Genomic DNA, 17,235 nt, shown 5'->3' on the forward strand with positions numbered 1-17,235 from the left:
CATCATGTATGGTCATAAATGGGGTGGAAAAACACGTCAGAGCTGCGATGTCAGGAGGAAGTGAGCTCGTGTGTAATAAACCTCTGATGAGTGTGTAACCGCTCACATGGACTAAGACACAAGCAACACGCTCTTCTGTCAGCCGAACCAAGGAAGTGTGGAAACATCATTTAGGTCGGTTTTAATTTCACTGCATTTACAAAGATAGGCTACTATACTACTTGGTTATTATCGTTTATACGTTTTATTTTATGAAATATATTTTGTGCATTTATGCATCTACATTTTAACTACCTTTTGGCTTTTTAAGGTTAAGTGGTCAATTCATTTGAGGTTTTTCTAGACCATTTTAAAAGGCATTTTAGCTTTTTTGCAGTCAAGGGGTTATGTGACATTAATACAAATTGTTGTAATATATATATATATATATATATATGAAGAGTTCAGATGCAAAAGCCTCTAAATGCCATTTGAAATTTTCTTCTTTAATGATGATTTTTATTAAACTTGTATATTTAAGTTCAGTAATTTCACTTAAATAACAATAAATAGGTAATTATCATGCCCATTTAAGTGAAATCACTGAACTTAAATATACAAGCTTGATAAAAATGATCATTCTAGAAGAAAATTTCAAATGGCATTTAGAGGCTTTTGCATCTGAACTCTTCATATATATATATATATATATATATAAATGTATATGTATGTGTGTATATATATGTATGTGTGTGTATATATATATATATATATATATATATATATATATATATATATGTATATATATTCTACTTATTTAGTTATTGTGTGTATTGAGGGCTTTTAAAATAAATTATTTGGGCGTTTTAGTTTTAAATCACATTTTAGCTTTAATTAAATGTGGTGTGGGACTGTTTTGTGTGTATTTTATGTGATTTATTAACAAAAAAAGTCAAACTTTATTGTTTCAAAGCAGCTTTACAGAGAGTGTGTTTCAGAAATGTACATAGAAATATACAGTTAGTAAATCATGTATTAATTTAGGGCATAACATCTCGCTGATGGGGTTGAGTCAAGTTTTTTGGGCCTATTTTACACCATTTTTAATCACTTAGTTAGCGGTAATGATAAATGTGACAATTTGTATTAAATTTAAGTGCATGGAGTTTTTTGTAAATGAACTTTCTGCATTTCTTTTTTTGTGGCCATGTGGTGTGTGAAGTTATTTTAACATCTTGAAGACGACCTGCGGATGTTCGCTACTCTATAAACACATGGACATGGTAAGCGAGACGTCTAGTTAAATGTCTGAAACCTCGATGTTCTTCTCACACTCACGTCTTTAACTTCTTTCTAGAAGAAATGGACGGCAGGAACGCAGTGCGTCGCCAAAAAGGAGCACTGCAAACCTAAAGCGGGGGCGATAACGTACCGCAAAGGCGACGTCTTGACGCTCGTGGGGCCTGGAACGGTAACACAAGCAGCTTTCTTTCTAAAAACATTCTCCTATACAAGTTTACATTCACACAAAGAGCGATGCCAATAATAATCATTCTAACTATACAACAATTAGCAGTTATAGCGATGATAACACATTGTCTGAATAACTTTCAGATCGTTTTTTGTCATGATTGATAGAAACGGTCGAGCGGTTAAAGAGCCTGAAAGCAGCAGCAATAGCGCACACTTCCGCTTAAAGCGGTGCTAATGCCCTTGTCACAGGGTGTAAAATGAGTCTCTGATGTCCCCAGAGTGTGTGTGAGATACACAGATATTTTATAGCAAGTTAAAGTTGCCACTTTTTGAGGATGAACAAAAATACACTGTTTTTGTGTGTGTCCCTTTAAATGCAAATGAGCTGCTGCTCCTGGCACAGGGGGCGGGGCTACAACAGCAATATTCATTATTTACATCATGAAGATTTCAAAAACTTTTAGTCTGTCTTGTTCAAACTAGAGTCAGACAATGATTCTGTCATGATAACCTATAAATCGCGTTCCTGGGGGGCGGGGTTTATGTAAATTTTGGGAAGCACTTGTAATTGTTGTAGTCCTTAAAAAACGATTTCTCTCAAAGCAAATATCTTCCTTTTGCTTTGATCTTTGAGTGATGTAACTTTGCAGATGTTGTTTATACTCAAACAGCAACATTACACACTGACTAAAGTTAGAAAAGTCAAATCATAATCAACCACCCCTTTAACAAAACAAACAATGTTTCGTCAGTTGGTGTGGACCTTAACTATACTTAGAAATATATTATATTATATATTCTATAAGGGTAAGTCCACACCACAGCTATAGCGATAACACTTTTGGAGGTGATGCTTATTAAGGATAAAAAACATTTACAGCCAATCAAAATCCACCTAGCATTTAAAGCTACAGGCGCTCGCTTAAAGGAACAGTTCACCCTAAAATGAAAGAAAATATCCATATTATAGTTATTAAATAGATATTTTTCTTATTTATTACCCCACTGGAGTCGTGCTGATTACTTTTGTGATGGATCGACGAGCTTTTTTGGGCTTCAAAAACCAGTGTTGTAGTACTCGCGACTCGGACTCGTCTCAGACTCGGTCTCGAGACCATATTTTAATGGTCTTGGTCTTGTCATGGACTCGGAATTGACTCGTACTCGAACATTTTTTTTTTAGGACTCGGACTTATTCCCGAGTCCACTCGAGTTCAATTCAAAATATTTTTCATGATTATTAATGTATGTTAATAAAATATTTTTTTTAAATTGATTGACACCCCCAGTGATTGGCGATTTTCTAGTGCGCAACTGCGCATGACAAATTGTAATAAAATTACTTTTAACACCACCGCCTTTTTACCCTAAACTGATCATATTTTTTAAACTCTAAGTAAATTCAGAAAAAAAAAAGGATTTCTCTAAGTAAATAAAAGTAAATTAGGTAATCAACCCTCACTGGTCTCGGTCTCGACTCGGACTCGACCGTCTCTGGTCTCGGACTCGACTCTCTATGGACTCGGTCTTGACTCGGACTCGACTCTCTCTGGTCTCGGTGTCGACTCGGACTCGAGTGAGGTGGTCTCGACTACAACACTGTCAAAAACTCTATTCACTCCCATTATAAAGCTGGGAAGAGCCAGGGTATTTTTAACATAACTCTATGGACTATATGGGTGAACTATTCCTTTAATAATCAGAATGATATTAACCACTGGTGTGAACAGTAATGCTCGTGTGAACAGACGGTTTTTTTTTTTATTAAAATATGTTTTCAGAGAAAAGGAGAATACCGAGCCAGACACAACACGACGGGAGAGGAAGGGCTGGTGTCGGGTTCAAACCTCAGGGAACGAGAAGCCCTCCGTATCGACCCGAAACTGAGCCTCATGCCGTAAGTGTCCAGCCTCTGAGTTACGAGGAACGCGCTGTTGTTGTTGTTCCACTACACACGGGAAGGATGTGGTTGGTGTGGTTGGGCTGAAAATAAGCCGACGACCTCTCTGATGCTCCTCAGATGGTTTCACGGTAAGATCTCCGGACTGCAGGCCGTGGGCAAACTCAAGCCGGCGGAGGACGGGCTGTTCCTGGTGCGCGAGTCGGTCCGGCACCCCGGAGACTTCGTGCTGTGTGTGTGCTGCAACCAGAAGGTGTTTCACTACCGCGTCATCTTCCAGAGCAACAGACTGTCCATCGACAACAAAGAGTTCTTCTACAACCTCATCGACATGATCGAGGTGCGTCAGAGGCGATGCTATCTCGGGCTGCTGGTGTCTGTGGTTTAAAGGGGAAGCAGCAACTCTAAAACTAGCTTGTGCTCATAGTCGAAATACTTTTGGGTGTTTTTAAAGTGGCTGTGTGGTGGTTTATTATTGTACGTTTCAACACTTTTTTTGTTCCCTTTTAACATTTTTTTTGCTGGCAAAACGTCATAGGCTACGTCAGAGTTGCAACATATCATAATTGTATTTATGTATTGATTATTTTTGATTTTCAAAGTGCTGTAGGCGGTGAGATTATTATTGTTTTCACCATTTTTAATCACCTTTTGTGGTGCAACAAATTATTACAGTGAGTCAACATTTGAAGTGGGTAAAAAAGGTTCATCATAGGTGTGCTAAGTCGAGATGGGGTATTGTTGTAATTCATGTATAACTTTGATTAAAGGTTTTGATCCACTTAAAAAAAAAGCCCATTTTTACCGTTTCATTTTTTACATTTTTACTATGGGGGGGGGGGGGGGGCAGACTTTTTTTCCCCTTAGAATAATTTATATCTCACAATTCTGACTTTACAACACGCAATTGTGTCTATATAACAAGCAATTCTGACTATATAACACGAATTTGTGAATATATATCACGCAATTCTGACTATCAATCAATTCTGACTTTATATCTCGCAATTCTCACATTTTAAATCGATTAATTCTGACCAGAGCCGATAACGGCTCTGATTCTGACTTTATATCTCTCAATTGTAACTTTATATCACACAATTCTGACATTACAACACACAATTCAGACATATCTCGCAACTCTTGACTTTATAACACGCAATTGCGACTTTAAATCACACATTTGCGACTTTATATCACGCAATTCTGACTTTATATCACACAATTCGGACTTTACAACACGCAATTGCGACTTTATATCATGCAATTCTGACTTTACAACACGCAATTGCAACTATATATCATGCAATTCTGACTTTATATCACGCAATTCTGACATTACAACATACAATTCAGACATATCTCACAACTCTGACTTTATAACACGCAATTGCGACTTTATATCACGCAATTTTGACTTTAAATCACTCAATTCTGACTTTAAATCACGCAATTGTGACTATATCACGCAATTCTGACTTTATATCTCGCAACTCTGACTTTATAAAACGCAATTGCGACTTTATATCACGCAATTCTGACTTTATATCACACAATTCGGACATTACAACACGCAATTGCGACTATATCACGCAATTCGGACTTTACATCACGCAATTGCGACTATATATCACACAATTCTGACTTTATAACACATTTGCGACTATATATCACGCAATTCGGACTTTACATCACGCAATTGCGACTTTATATCACACAATTCTGACTTTATATCACACAATTCGGACATTACAACATGCAATTGCGACTATATATCACACAATTCTGACTTTATAACACATTTGCGATTATATATCACGCAATTCGGACTTTACATCACACTATTGCGACTATATATCATGCAATTATCACTTTATATCTCGCAATTCTGACTTTACAACACGCAATTGCGACTATATATCATGCAATTCAGACTTTACAACACACAATTGCGACTATATATCATGCAATTATCACTTTATATCTCGCAATTCTGACTTTATAACACATTTGTGACTATATATCTCGCAATTCTGACTTTACAACACACTATTGCGACTATATATCATGCAATTATCACTTTATATCTCGCAATTCTGACTTTACAACACGCAATTGCGACTATATATCTCGCAATTCTGACTTTACAACACACATTTGCGATTATATATCACGCAATTCGGACTTTACATCACGCAATTGCGACTATATATCACGCAATTCTGACTTTATATTCACGCAATTCTGACAATTCTGTGTCGTTGCAGTTCTACAGCAGAAGTCAAGGCGCTCTCGCTACGGTTCTGCTGAAGCACAAGAAGAAGGAAGGCACGAAATCTGCCGAGACCAAGCTGTTGAAATGTAAGTGTTAATGCAAAAGAGCCCCAGAAATCCTCTGAGACTGAGCTCCAGCAGTGTAACCTCTGTGTTCCTCAGCCGGCTGGCTCCTGGATCTGTCCAAGCTGACGGTGGGAGAGCTCCTGGGACAGGGAGAGTTCGGCGGTGAGCACTTCTGCTGTAATCTACTGTATGGGTGTTGTAGTTGTGTTCTCTCAGAGAGCCACTAGAGGGCAGCACGTGATCTGAACTGATATTAAAGGGACAGTTATTTAATAATTTACACAAACTATTCATCAGAAGCATCACCTCTGCTGATACACACATACACACATCACGTCTGCGTGAGGATGTGTGTATAGGTGTTGTGCTGTAGTGTGTGACGGGACTCTGCTGTTGTGTCCAGCCGTGTTCGAGGGAGAGTACGCCGGCCAGAGAGTCGCCGTGAAGAACATCAAATGTGACGTCACGGCTCAGGCTTTCCTCGAGGAGACGTCGGTTATGACGTAAGAGTGTGTGTGTGTTTATTTGTGTGTGTGTGTGTCATGCTAGCATTCACTAATATAACATCCTCTTGTGCAGGAATCTCCATCATAAGAATCTGGTGCAGTTATTAGGGGTGATTCTCCACAACGGCCTTCACATCGTCACCGAGTTAATGACCAAGGTACCGCTGTCAGAGGAGTGTGTGTGTTCTGATGAGTGTGTGTGTGTTCTGATGAGTGTGTGTGTTCTCGTCGCAGGGGAATCTGGTGAATTTCCTGCGCTCGCGAGGACGTTTCGCGGTCAGTGTGTGTCAGCTGCTGCGCTTCGCACTGTAAGCGTCACACAACTACACTAACTTATGATGTAACAAGCTGTAAAATTAACATTCACATCGTCTTAATAAAGTAAATCAATCATTTAAATGTAGAAATAGAATTAGTATTTCACTCGAAACAAGAAGAAATTACATTAAAATCAAGATTATATATATTTTTGCTCTACAATTAATTTAAAAAAAAATGTTTCCTCTGTTCTCATCTCCAAAATGCAAACATTATTTAACAGTGCGTTATTTTGAATTTAATAAGAATAATTTCAAAAAGTCAAAAAAAATGCCCAGACACACAGGATTATTTATTTGTTTATTTTTATTATTTTGTATTACGGTAATGATAATTTTATTTTAAAAGAATGTATAGCCTTTGTTCTTAAAAAAAAAAAAGGTGTGCTATTTTTGGTATTATGTTTGTAAGAATTATTTTATTTTTATTTATTTAACCCTTGTGCTGCATTAGATTTTTAACACCAAAATGGCCACATATTAAACATTGCCTAAAATATTATATATTATTATTATTTTCCACTTTTACCAAGTTAAATCTTTTAACCAGCATCAGTCCTCATCATAACTACCAAAAATGTATTCAATTTCAGGATTTTAACCCTTTAATTACCAGTTTTGTTTGCGAAACCATCGATTTGTATAAGAGGAAAAAACACAAAAATTCAATTATTTTCAATAAACTAAATGCAAAGAGAAAACTTTAGATTTGGATTATCACAGTCCCACTTTGCAAAAAATTTGAGACCAAAAATGGCCACCTATTAAACATTGCCTATTGCCTAAAATAAGGTGCATTTCCACCCATAGGGAATAAATATGTAGTGACGTCATCTGGTGGAATACACTATATAATGCAAATATAATGCTTTTGCTTCAAAATGAAAGGATGTTTGTGCAAAAATCATGTTTCATGTATTACTGACAGCCTCAGATTTAAACAACGTTTTAATGGGTTTCAATGGGCCATTTTTGGTCTTTATGGTGCTGAGTGTTACTATTTGATCTACACAGTGTGTGTTATACATATTTTGCAAAATGGGATCACATTTTTTACATGTATCCAAAAAGTCACAATTTTGCCAAATTTCATACCATTTGCATTAAAACAGCCAAAATGGTCAAAGAAATTAAACTGCAAAAGACCAAAAATGTCCCTAATGCAGCATAAGGGTTAAAGTAAAATTTTATTTATTTATTTATTTATTTTCTATTAATAATATTCTTTTTATAAACATATTAAATGAGAATTTTATTTTTATTTTAAAACAGTAGCCTTTACTTTTTTATTTTGTGCTATTTTAGGTTTTGTGATGGTGAGAATTAATTTCTATTTAAATTTAAAGTTATTTATTTTTTCGTTTATAATTGTTATTTTATGTTATGTAATGAGATTTTGCGAAAAGATGCATTATTTTCTTATTTTGTGCTGTTTCTGGTATTACGGTAGTAAGAATTATTTTTTCTTTTTGTAAAATGGCCTTCATTTATATACTTATTTTCTATCAAGCTAATAAAAATGACTTAATTTTTATTTTTAAAGTTTAGACTTTTTATGCAATTTTTGGTATTATAGTGCTGAGAATTAAACTTTTTACTTATTAAAAAATTAAATTTTACTTATTTATAAAAATAAATGTACAAATATTTACAATATAAAAAAAGTGAAATGTGACATTAGAAATGAGCTTGAAAAAGGTGACCATGTGACTGTGTGTGTTTCCCTCAGAGATGTGTGTGAGGGTATGGAGCACCTGGAGTGTAAGAAGCTCCTGCACCGAGACCTCGCCGGACGAAACATCCTGGTGTCGGAGGACACCATTGCCAAAATCAGTGATTTCGGTCTGGCCAAGGTCAGTTCAACGACAACCGACAACTCCAAACTCCCCGTGAAGTGGACGGCACCCGAAGCCCTGAGGAGCCAGGTGAGCGCTGGAGGAACATCACTCTTAAAGGGCCAGTTCACCCAAAAATTAAGATGATGTCATTAATGACTCGTCCCAAGCCCGTCAATTCATCTTCAGAACACAGTTTAAGATATTTTAGATTTAGTCCGAGAGCTTTGTAAATGTGTGTAAGGTATACTGTCCTTGTCCAGAAAGGTAATAAAGACATCATCAAAGTAGTCATGTGACATCAGTGGGTTAGTTGCAATGTTTTGAGGCATCGGAAATACATTTTGGTCCAAAAATAACAAAAACAAAGACTTTATTCCGGTTCTGTTGTGGATCCGCGTTCACGAGTCCGCAGTGACGCTAGGGTTAATATCCAATATAGGATATCTATATAAATCGTTCCAGCCTCTTTTTTTACTTTCTGAATTATATATAAATATATATATATATATATATATAGTCTTGAGTTTCTTCCGGGAACACGTCACAATATTCCTCATTATAATAACTCATACGCAGAATAAAGGGGCGGGGCCTGGTTCAGTTAGTTACTAGTGTGTTAAACTGGCGGTTATGGAAAGGGGCGGGACATTTCCCAAACGCACTCGACCAATCACAACACACTGATCCAGCCGACCAATCAGAGCACAGTGTGCTTTTCAGAAGGAGGGGCTTCATAGAGACAGGAAGTAAACAGAGCGTTACTGACAGACTGGGAAGAGAGGAGCCGCAACAATGGAGAATATGAGGAGAATAATCAACATTCAAGCCTGAAAACAACATTAAGACATTTATCAACAGCTTTATAAGTGAACTGCTCTGTTCCTGTAGAAGTTCTCCACTCAGTCGGACGTGTGGAGTTACGGAGTGCTTCTGTGGGAGATCTTCTCTTTCGGCCGACAGCCGTATCCCAAGATGGTGCGTTTCTTTCCCTCTCACTATAAAGATATTTGCCAACACTTTATTTTGATGGTCCCTTTTGAACATTCTGTACGCTATAAGTAACTCTCATATAGTATTAGTAGAGCATCTGCGTGATGCTCCTCCAACAACAGACATTACACTGAGTATAAATAACTTTGTCAACTTATTCTGACACAAACTCACTCTAATACTCTATTAAAGGGATACTCCATTTTTTTTTGGAAATAGGCTCATTTTACCACTCCCCCAAAGTTAAACAGTCGAGTTTTACCGTTTTCAAATCCATTCAGACGATTTTCTGATATTTAGAAGAATATCGTTAACCGGACAGTTTCTGGTCTCATTGACTTCCATATAGGAAAAAAATATACTACGGAAGTCAATGAGACCAGAAACTGTCTGGTCACTGATATTCTTCTAAATATAAAAATAAATCGGCTCAATACATTAGAAAATGGTAAAACCTAACTGTTTAACTCTGGGGGAGTGGTAAAATGAGCCTATTTCCAAAAAAAAAGTGGAGTATCCCTTTAAAGGTACAATATGTAAAAATTTTGCAGTAAAATATCCAAAAACCACTAGGCCAGTGTTATATATTTAGTTCAGTTTATTAATTACAATATCCCCAATGTTTCCACCCATTTGTAAATCGTGAGAAAATTGCGATTTTAGCCAATAAAACAGGGCGTGTTAGCAGCGCTGAGGAATCGCCAGTCAATGACGTCATATCCGCTCGCACTGCTATAGTAACCATGGCGACAGACATGGACAACTGGGTTACGCCTAGCAGGACGCTCACGCTGTTGTTTTGTTCATACATTATGGATCATGGCGAGCAGACTTTGAGACGAAAAGAGGAATAGAACGAACATCTTTGGAGACGGCGAGAGCTAGCGTCCGCGACTAACTTCGCGAGTGTTGCATGTTACTTTATCAGTCCCTCTAGGATTTCACGATTTTTTTGTGTGATTTTTGCAATCAAAATGACTGATTTTGTGGTGGTAATTTCCAAAAATTTGTAAAAAAAATTTGCGATTTATATACAACATTTACCATAATAGTATTCAGTCCTTCCAGAAAAACGCGGAGTTTTTTTGTGATTATTGCGGGCAAAAATTGATTGATTACGCCGCCCGTTTTCTTAAAAAATGTGATGGAATATGCGGGATATTTATGCAATTTTATGCGATGAAATTGCAGGAATTCGCAAAAATTGAGGGAACTTGCAAAAATTGCGGTTTGATGAAAAAGATAAAAAAAAGTAATTCCCCCAACATCCTGTTCTCACTAGGCTAATGTAAGAGTCATTTCTTATTACTTCCTTTGATAAACAAGCATACTACGTCATAGAAAGTGCTGGGAATATTTAATTTCTCATCTTGTTTGATTTCAGACTGTAACGAGTGTAAATAAGGTGTGGCCCCTTTAAGAGCTCCTCGAACACCCCGTGTGTGCGTGTAATTTCTGTTTGACGCTACTTCTTTTATCTTATGTTGTTTATTAAGTAACGATGTGGCGGTAGAACGTGTGACAGACAGTTATACGAGTTCGATTTGTGAGATTTCAATCGCCTCCGTGAGTCTGGCGTTGCGTAATTGCGTCACGTCATAACGTTCCCATGGAAACAGAGGGAAATGGCTGCTCTTGTGTGAAGCAAACGAACATTTTTCAACTTTCTGCTAAGATACATGTGACTTGTTTTGCAACGAAAATGCGAGGATAATGAAATTATGCAAACCCCGCATATTTTGCACGGAAATCTGCAATTTATGCGGCAAAAGTGCGGCGTGTTTAAAAAAAACGGCCCCCGCATAAATATGCGGACTTTGGCTGATTTTGCATTGAATTCAGTGATCGCATAATCGCGTTTTTCTGGAGGGACTGCTTTATTAGACAGGTTAGCAAAGTGCACATATAACTAATCAATGTTATTTAGTTTAACATAATGAAATGTTAAAATATGATCTGTAGGTTATGCTAATGTTGATCTAGCTCACTATATGCTAGTGTCATATAGCTAACACACAAACTAACTAACAACATGAATACAGACTCAGTGTGATAGTGTAACTGTTAGAGAAAGTGTGTTACCTCAAGTTTAATTCCTCTAATAAACTGACCTGTGTGAGTATTATTCAGCACTTGTGTGTAGTTCGGTAGAATTAAATGTCCTTATTCCTTTATATCCGCGGGACTCGCGTGTGTCGCTGGTATACGTCTAGCAATCACGCCCTACTTCACCACAGTCATGTTAAAAACATCAATGTTTTCACTCATCCATAACAGATCCATCAGCTTGATGCGGAATATACGTCATTAATATACGCCTTTGTTATTGTAAGAGGTTAGCGACCCCTGGTGGCGAAAAATCCTACATATTGCACCTTTAATACTCTACTGAGTTAGCAGACAGGTGCAGCGTTATTTATAGTCAACAGAATGTGTGAAAGACCATCAAAATAAAGTGAAACCTGATATTTGTTAACGTTTCTCTGGTGTGTGTGTCAGTCGGTGTGTGAGGTGAGGGAGCGTGTGGATCAGGGATACCGCATGGATCCGCCGGACGAGTGTCCGCCTCAGGTGTACTCCATCATGAGCTCGTGCTGGGAGAGCGACCCGAAGAAGAGACCGGCCTTCCACAAGCTCAGAGACACGCTGGAGAAAGAGCTCGCCAGCTTCACGTCTGCTTAGACACACTCAACCTGTTACTCAGCACACTTTATATTTATGTTTCTTTGTTTCATCGATTCAAAATCATAAGACGAATTATACTTTAAAGGAACACTCCGACTTTTTGGGGACTTTGGCTTGTTCACCGTATCCCTAAGAGTTAGATAAGTCCATACACACCTTTTTCATCTCCGTGCGTGCTGTAACTCTATCTGACGCTAGCTTAGCTTAGCACAAAGACTGGATGTAAATGGCTACAGCTAGCATACTAATCCCAAATAAGTGACAAAATAACGCAAACATTTTCCTATTTACAATTTTGAGATTTGTATAGTCACTGAGTGTACAAATAACAAAGTCATATGAGACACAGCCATATTTTAACCGTATAAATATTGGGAACTATATTCTCAGAAGGCGTGATTAGCGCAGCTGATGTTTCATATTCCAACCAAAAACGCTGATCTGATGAGTCAATGGCTAAGTTTCTTGCTCTGGATATAACGTCAGATCCAAACACACTAACACACTAACTCTCTGGTTTTAATCTGATTATCTAATATTATTTATTTAGTTTATATATATATATATATATATATATATATTGATAGACTGTAATACACATTTTATTTTATTATTTTTTCATTTATTTTATTTTAAATGGTAAGCAGTACAGGAAGTAATACCACAATGTTATGCATAAATAGTATATTTTACATATAAATTGAGTTATTCTCAAAAGTGGTTCCTATTACTGTAGCATTATTGATTTAGGTTTTTATATTTTTATTTTATTAATTATTTTTATTATAAATTATTTGAATTATTAATAGACTGTTAAACATGTTGTCGTTATTATTATTTTATTTAAATCAGTAAAACAGTACAGCAAATAATATAATTTTGTAAATAATTTAGCATTATTTGACGTATAAATTTAGTTTGATTATTGGATTTGCTCTGTTTATTTTGTGTGTGTGGAAATGTGCTTAATTGTCATGAAAATAATATCACAATAGTCTTAAAAAATATATTCTGGTGTTGTTCAGTTCATTTTAGGGAGAAAAATGACTGACGGGTTTCACCCAAATGCCTTCACTCTAAACAATGCTGGGTTGTTTTAACCCCAAATTGGGTCAAATATGGACAAACCCAAATGTTTGGTAAAAAAATGTAATTTATAATTTTAACCCAACTTCAACTGTACATTTTTTAATTACATTTTTAACCCAGCATTTGGGTTTGTCCATATTTGACCCAAATTTGGGTTAAAATAACCCAGCTTTTTGTGAGTGTAAATAAAAGATGTCAGTCCTCAATGAGGTCCTGTAGAATAAGAGACTTTCTGCTCATATGCAATTCAGGAATGTATGTATTTATTGTAACGGCAGTAATAAACACACGGAAATGGGTTTTCCTAAGGAAGTCTTGTGTTCTAATCTTGATTTCTTGTTGAGGAATAAAGTGGTCACAATCCAGGATTAGTGTCCGGATCTCCAGTAATTCTCCAGCAATATGTCCAGGGATTCAGATTAATGCAGGAAATCTTGCATCATGGCGGCAAATTTCCACAAATCCAGTTTATTTTGAGAGAAATGGCTCGTCATGCCAGTAATGACTCAAAGGCTCATGGGAAATGATTTTGAATGTATTTCGGCATCCCATGTCATTGGATTTGTGTTGATCTGTCACCCGTGAGACCGTCGGCAGATTGAAGTTCCTGTCTTTATTCCCTTTTAAAATCTTCGAACTGGAATGTCCATCCAAGCATAAATAATAATAATTTTAAAAAAAACGTACTAATAATTTACTATAATGTAGTACCTTAAAAAGTGAACAAAAATGTATTTTAGGCGTTTGCAACTTGATCTTCCATTTCATTTATTTTCTTCAGTAAACGTTTACATTTATTTCCCAGATGCTTGACCAGAAATATTTATTTTAGATCATGACTACACTCAAAAAAAGGGATTTTTTGCATTTTATGATGGTCAAAAGGCACAGAAAACCAGGAATGACCCTATGTGTGTGTGTGTAAATGTATATGAAAACACAACCTTAAAACACACCAGTTGAATATCAGACGTAATAGTTAAGCGTACATTTAAAAATAATAATGATTATTATTTATGTTTGTCTCTCTGTCTCACATAAGTCTTTTTAAAATGATTGGAGTTTGATAGTCATCACTATGAATATTGTTGCATGGAAAACAGCTAAAATTTAGATTCATCAAAAATTTCACCTATTTCGAGTTCGGAAAGACATGAGGGTGAGTAAATGAAGAGTTCAGATGCAAAAGCCTCTAAATGCCATTTGAAATTTTCTTCTTTAATGATGATTTTTTATCAAACTTGTATATTTAAGTTCAGTAATTTCACTTAAATGGCAATGATAATTACCTATTAATTGTTATTTAAGTGAAATTACTGAACTTAAATATACAAGTTTGATAAAAATGGTCATTAAAGAAGAAAATTTCAAATGGCATTTAGAGGCTTTTGCATCTGAACTCTTCAAATGTTCTCATTTTTTCAGTTGAATTGCCCTTTCTGTGTGTGTACGGTACGAGCGGCTGCATTAATCTCTCTCTCACAGTCATGGAAAGATTTGCCCAGTGATGTCAGAGTGGGAGGAGCCTCGAAGCCTTATAGACTAAAGGGGGCGGAGAAGATGTTTGACTGACAGGCGACGCGTCGAATCAGCCGATTAATGGTGTAAGTACGTCAGCGCACCCCAAGGAACATCCGCTTTATCGATGCTAAGAGTATCAGATTAAGTGTTAAGGAGGAAAGTTTAACCTTGCTCTTCCGGGCTGTGAAGAGGCTCTCGATAGCAGGAGCGTCTTCTGATCCTACAGGGGGGAATCGGGGACAAAAACGCTAATTAAGGACATGACACCGCAAAAAACATTCATAATCAACAGTATAAAACACCATTGTTCCATTTTCTCACATTTATTTCACGTAACATGTCACTAAGGTATTTTATTTATTTTTAGCCGGTTGCTATGCCGTCACTAAGGTGTTTTTATTTTGTTACTATGCAGATTTGAGGAATCATTCCTGTTTGGTGCACAAATATCTGGACGAGTTACAGCTAAAGTTAGTTGATCAGATCACTAATATTATCTCCGTGAGCTCTAGATGTTTGGTTTTCGATTGAACGGTTGGAGTGTAGATCCAGAAATACGTTGATACATGATTTGCCAAGAGCCACTGATTACAAAACCACATAATTAGTTCAGCAATTGACGTGTGGCGCATCTCACTATGCAATTGAATGCGTTGGTTTTAATCGGTTAAAGAGTTAAGTTAATTTGATTAAACTAGCATGCATTTTAAGACCCGTCTGTGTTAAAGGAAACTAGGTGCTGAGATTTGTGAGAGTTTGCCGATGAATCCCAGCAGTCTCCATATGGTGGTTTGGTTAATCGCAGTACAGGTGAACGTGGTCGACAGAGGGGTCTTATGCGCTAATCTACAGATTACTGAAAGAAGTCAGGAGAACGGGGACTCGAAGGAGGGATAAACGCGTGTCAGTCATTCTGAACAGGTTCATTTCGGGTCTCGGCTTCTGACATGCCACGCGTCATTTTTAGTTCATTTAATCTTGTTTTACCAAGCGACAACCTTCCCGTCTCTCTCTTGAATTCTCAAACTGCAATTCATCGACTGGCCACTAGAGACAGGCTGCTCAATCCAGTGTTAATATGCCCAACGGAAAAAATATGTTTATAGCCTGGTAAAAAAAGTGGTTTTGGTCTATATAGCTAATTCTGCCCTTCATGACGACTGTGAGGGAGGTGAATGTTTTTATAACTCATCCTTTTAAATTATATTAGGCCTTAAATTTCTGCATAATTAAGCGCGTGGCTACTTAATTGACAGGTGGATTGTCGCTGATGTCACTACTAGCCGCTTGTCTGCTGTGTGTTAGCGTCACGTCACCTCAGCTAATACGCCTTTTAGCCCATTTTTGGTTATCCGGGATTAACGCGCAGCCAAGATGGCGACGGCCGGCTCCGCCCACTTTTGGCTTCAAAAATGCTCTTCAGAAACACTACGGGTGACGTCACGGACGTGTTTTACACTTCATGAAATGTCTTGCACTTAAAAGGATGTTAAAAGCCATTTTATTCTTCATTGAATGGGTTGCGTAATGGGGAACAGACATCGCATAGCTAGCCTTAAACCATGCGCTTGATTCTGGTGACTCATGTGTCTCTTCACTATTCATGCTAATAAATGAAATAGTGCGTTTCCACAGTGGCTTCAACAACCAAAACACTCCAGGCCTCTAGGTGTCAGTGTAAGTCAATGGTAACCGATTTATCGCTAACAACACGTTATATTATCCTTTAGCAGTTAGCATTTAGCATTTGCTTTTGCCTTCAAGTGTCAATGTATGTCCAAGGAGACTGATATATTGTTAACTGTGATTAGTATTTTCCATTAGCACATCGCTAACTGTACATTTTAAATTTGCTTTTGTTCCATGAAACGTGTGCGACAGCCAGCTTTCTGCCTCGTCTTTCTCCCCTAACGAAGAGCAGACATCTTGAAATCGCATGACTAGCTGAAAATCACTCGTTTCATCACTCCCGTGCCATTTGAAATACGCTAATCATGCTATTGATTCCTAATATTGCATTTTCGCAGTGGCTTCAGTAACAAAAAAACTCCATGCCGCAAGGTAAATCGAGTAACAAGGCAACTTTTATATGATTAACCGTGATTAGCACTTTCCGTTAGCATATCGCTACCTGTCCATTAGCATTTCCATGTGCGACTGTCTGACAAATCTCTCGTCTTTCTTGCCTAACGAACAGACATCTTGAGATTGCATGACGAAAACCATAACCGAAAAACTCCAGGCCGCAAGGTGGCGGTGTAAATCCAAGGCGAATGTTATATCGTTTACTATCCATTAGTGTTTTACATTAGCATATTGTTAACTGGCCATTAGCATTAGCTGGGTGTTAGTGTAAGTTAATGGTAACCGATTTATTGCTAACAACACGTTATATTATCCTTTAGCAGTTAGCATTTGCTTTTGCCTTCAAGTGTCAATGTATGTCCAAGGAGACTGATAAATTGTTAACTGTGATTAGTATTTTCCATTAGCACATCGCTAACTGTACATTTTAAATTTGCTTTTGTTCCATGAAACGTGTGCGACAGCCAACTTTCTGCCTCGTCTTTCTCCCCTAACGAAGATCAGACATCTTG

The 17,235-nt window shown here is 37.1% G+C and overlaps 1 protein-coding gene across 2 annotated transcripts; it reads left to right on the forward strand.

Annotated features, from left to right (window-relative positions):
* The first annotated feature begins 35 nt into the window (after window positions 1–35).
* On the forward strand, window positions 36–13,483 carry matk (megakaryocyte-associated tyrosine kinase). 2 transcript variants are annotated; one of them, XM_039682369.2, is made up of 13 exons: window positions 36–174; window positions 1,202–1,262; window positions 1,337–1,450; window positions 3,234–3,349; window positions 3,473–3,692; window positions 5,620–5,713; window positions 5,789–5,854; window positions 6,096–6,195; window positions 6,272–6,356; window positions 6,433–6,506; window positions 8,245–8,440; window positions 9,242–9,328; window positions 11,843–13,483. In XM_039682369.2, exons 2-13 carry the CDS (start codon window positions 1,254–1,256, stop codon window positions 12,023–12,025), a joined length of 1,344 nt encoding a protein of 447 aa, XP_039538303.2. In that variant the 5' UTR covers window positions 36–174; window positions 1,202–1,253; the 3' UTR covers window positions 12,026–13,483. The 2 variants fall into 2 exon arrangements, with proteins under 2 accessions (XP_039538303.2, XP_039538304.2); XM_039682370.2 differs by having other exon boundaries at window positions 1,340–1,450.
* Window positions 13,484–17,235: the final 3,752 nt, after the last annotated feature.

The sequence above is a fragment of the Pimephales promelas genome, chromosome 2 (assembly GCF_988280905.1).
Source record: "Pimephales promelas chromosome 2, fPimPro1.hap1.1, whole genome shotgun sequence".
Classification (NCBI taxonomy): Eukaryota; Metazoa; Chordata; class Actinopteri; order Cypriniformes; family Leuciscidae; genus Pimephales; species Pimephales promelas.

What these genes read in the sequence shown, in the direction of transcription:
- matk (XM_039682369.2), top strand. An exon ending in GAGGAGACGTCGGTTATGAC is followed by an intron (nt 6,196 to 6,271) that starts GTAAGAGTGTGT and finishes CCTCTTGTGCAG; the next exon opens with GAATCTCCATCATAAGAATC. An exon ending in CCGAAGCCCTGAGGAGCCAG is followed by an intron (nt 8,441 to 9,241) that starts GTGAGCGCTGGA and finishes CTGTTCCTGTAG; the next exon opens with AAGTTCTCCACTCAGTCGGA.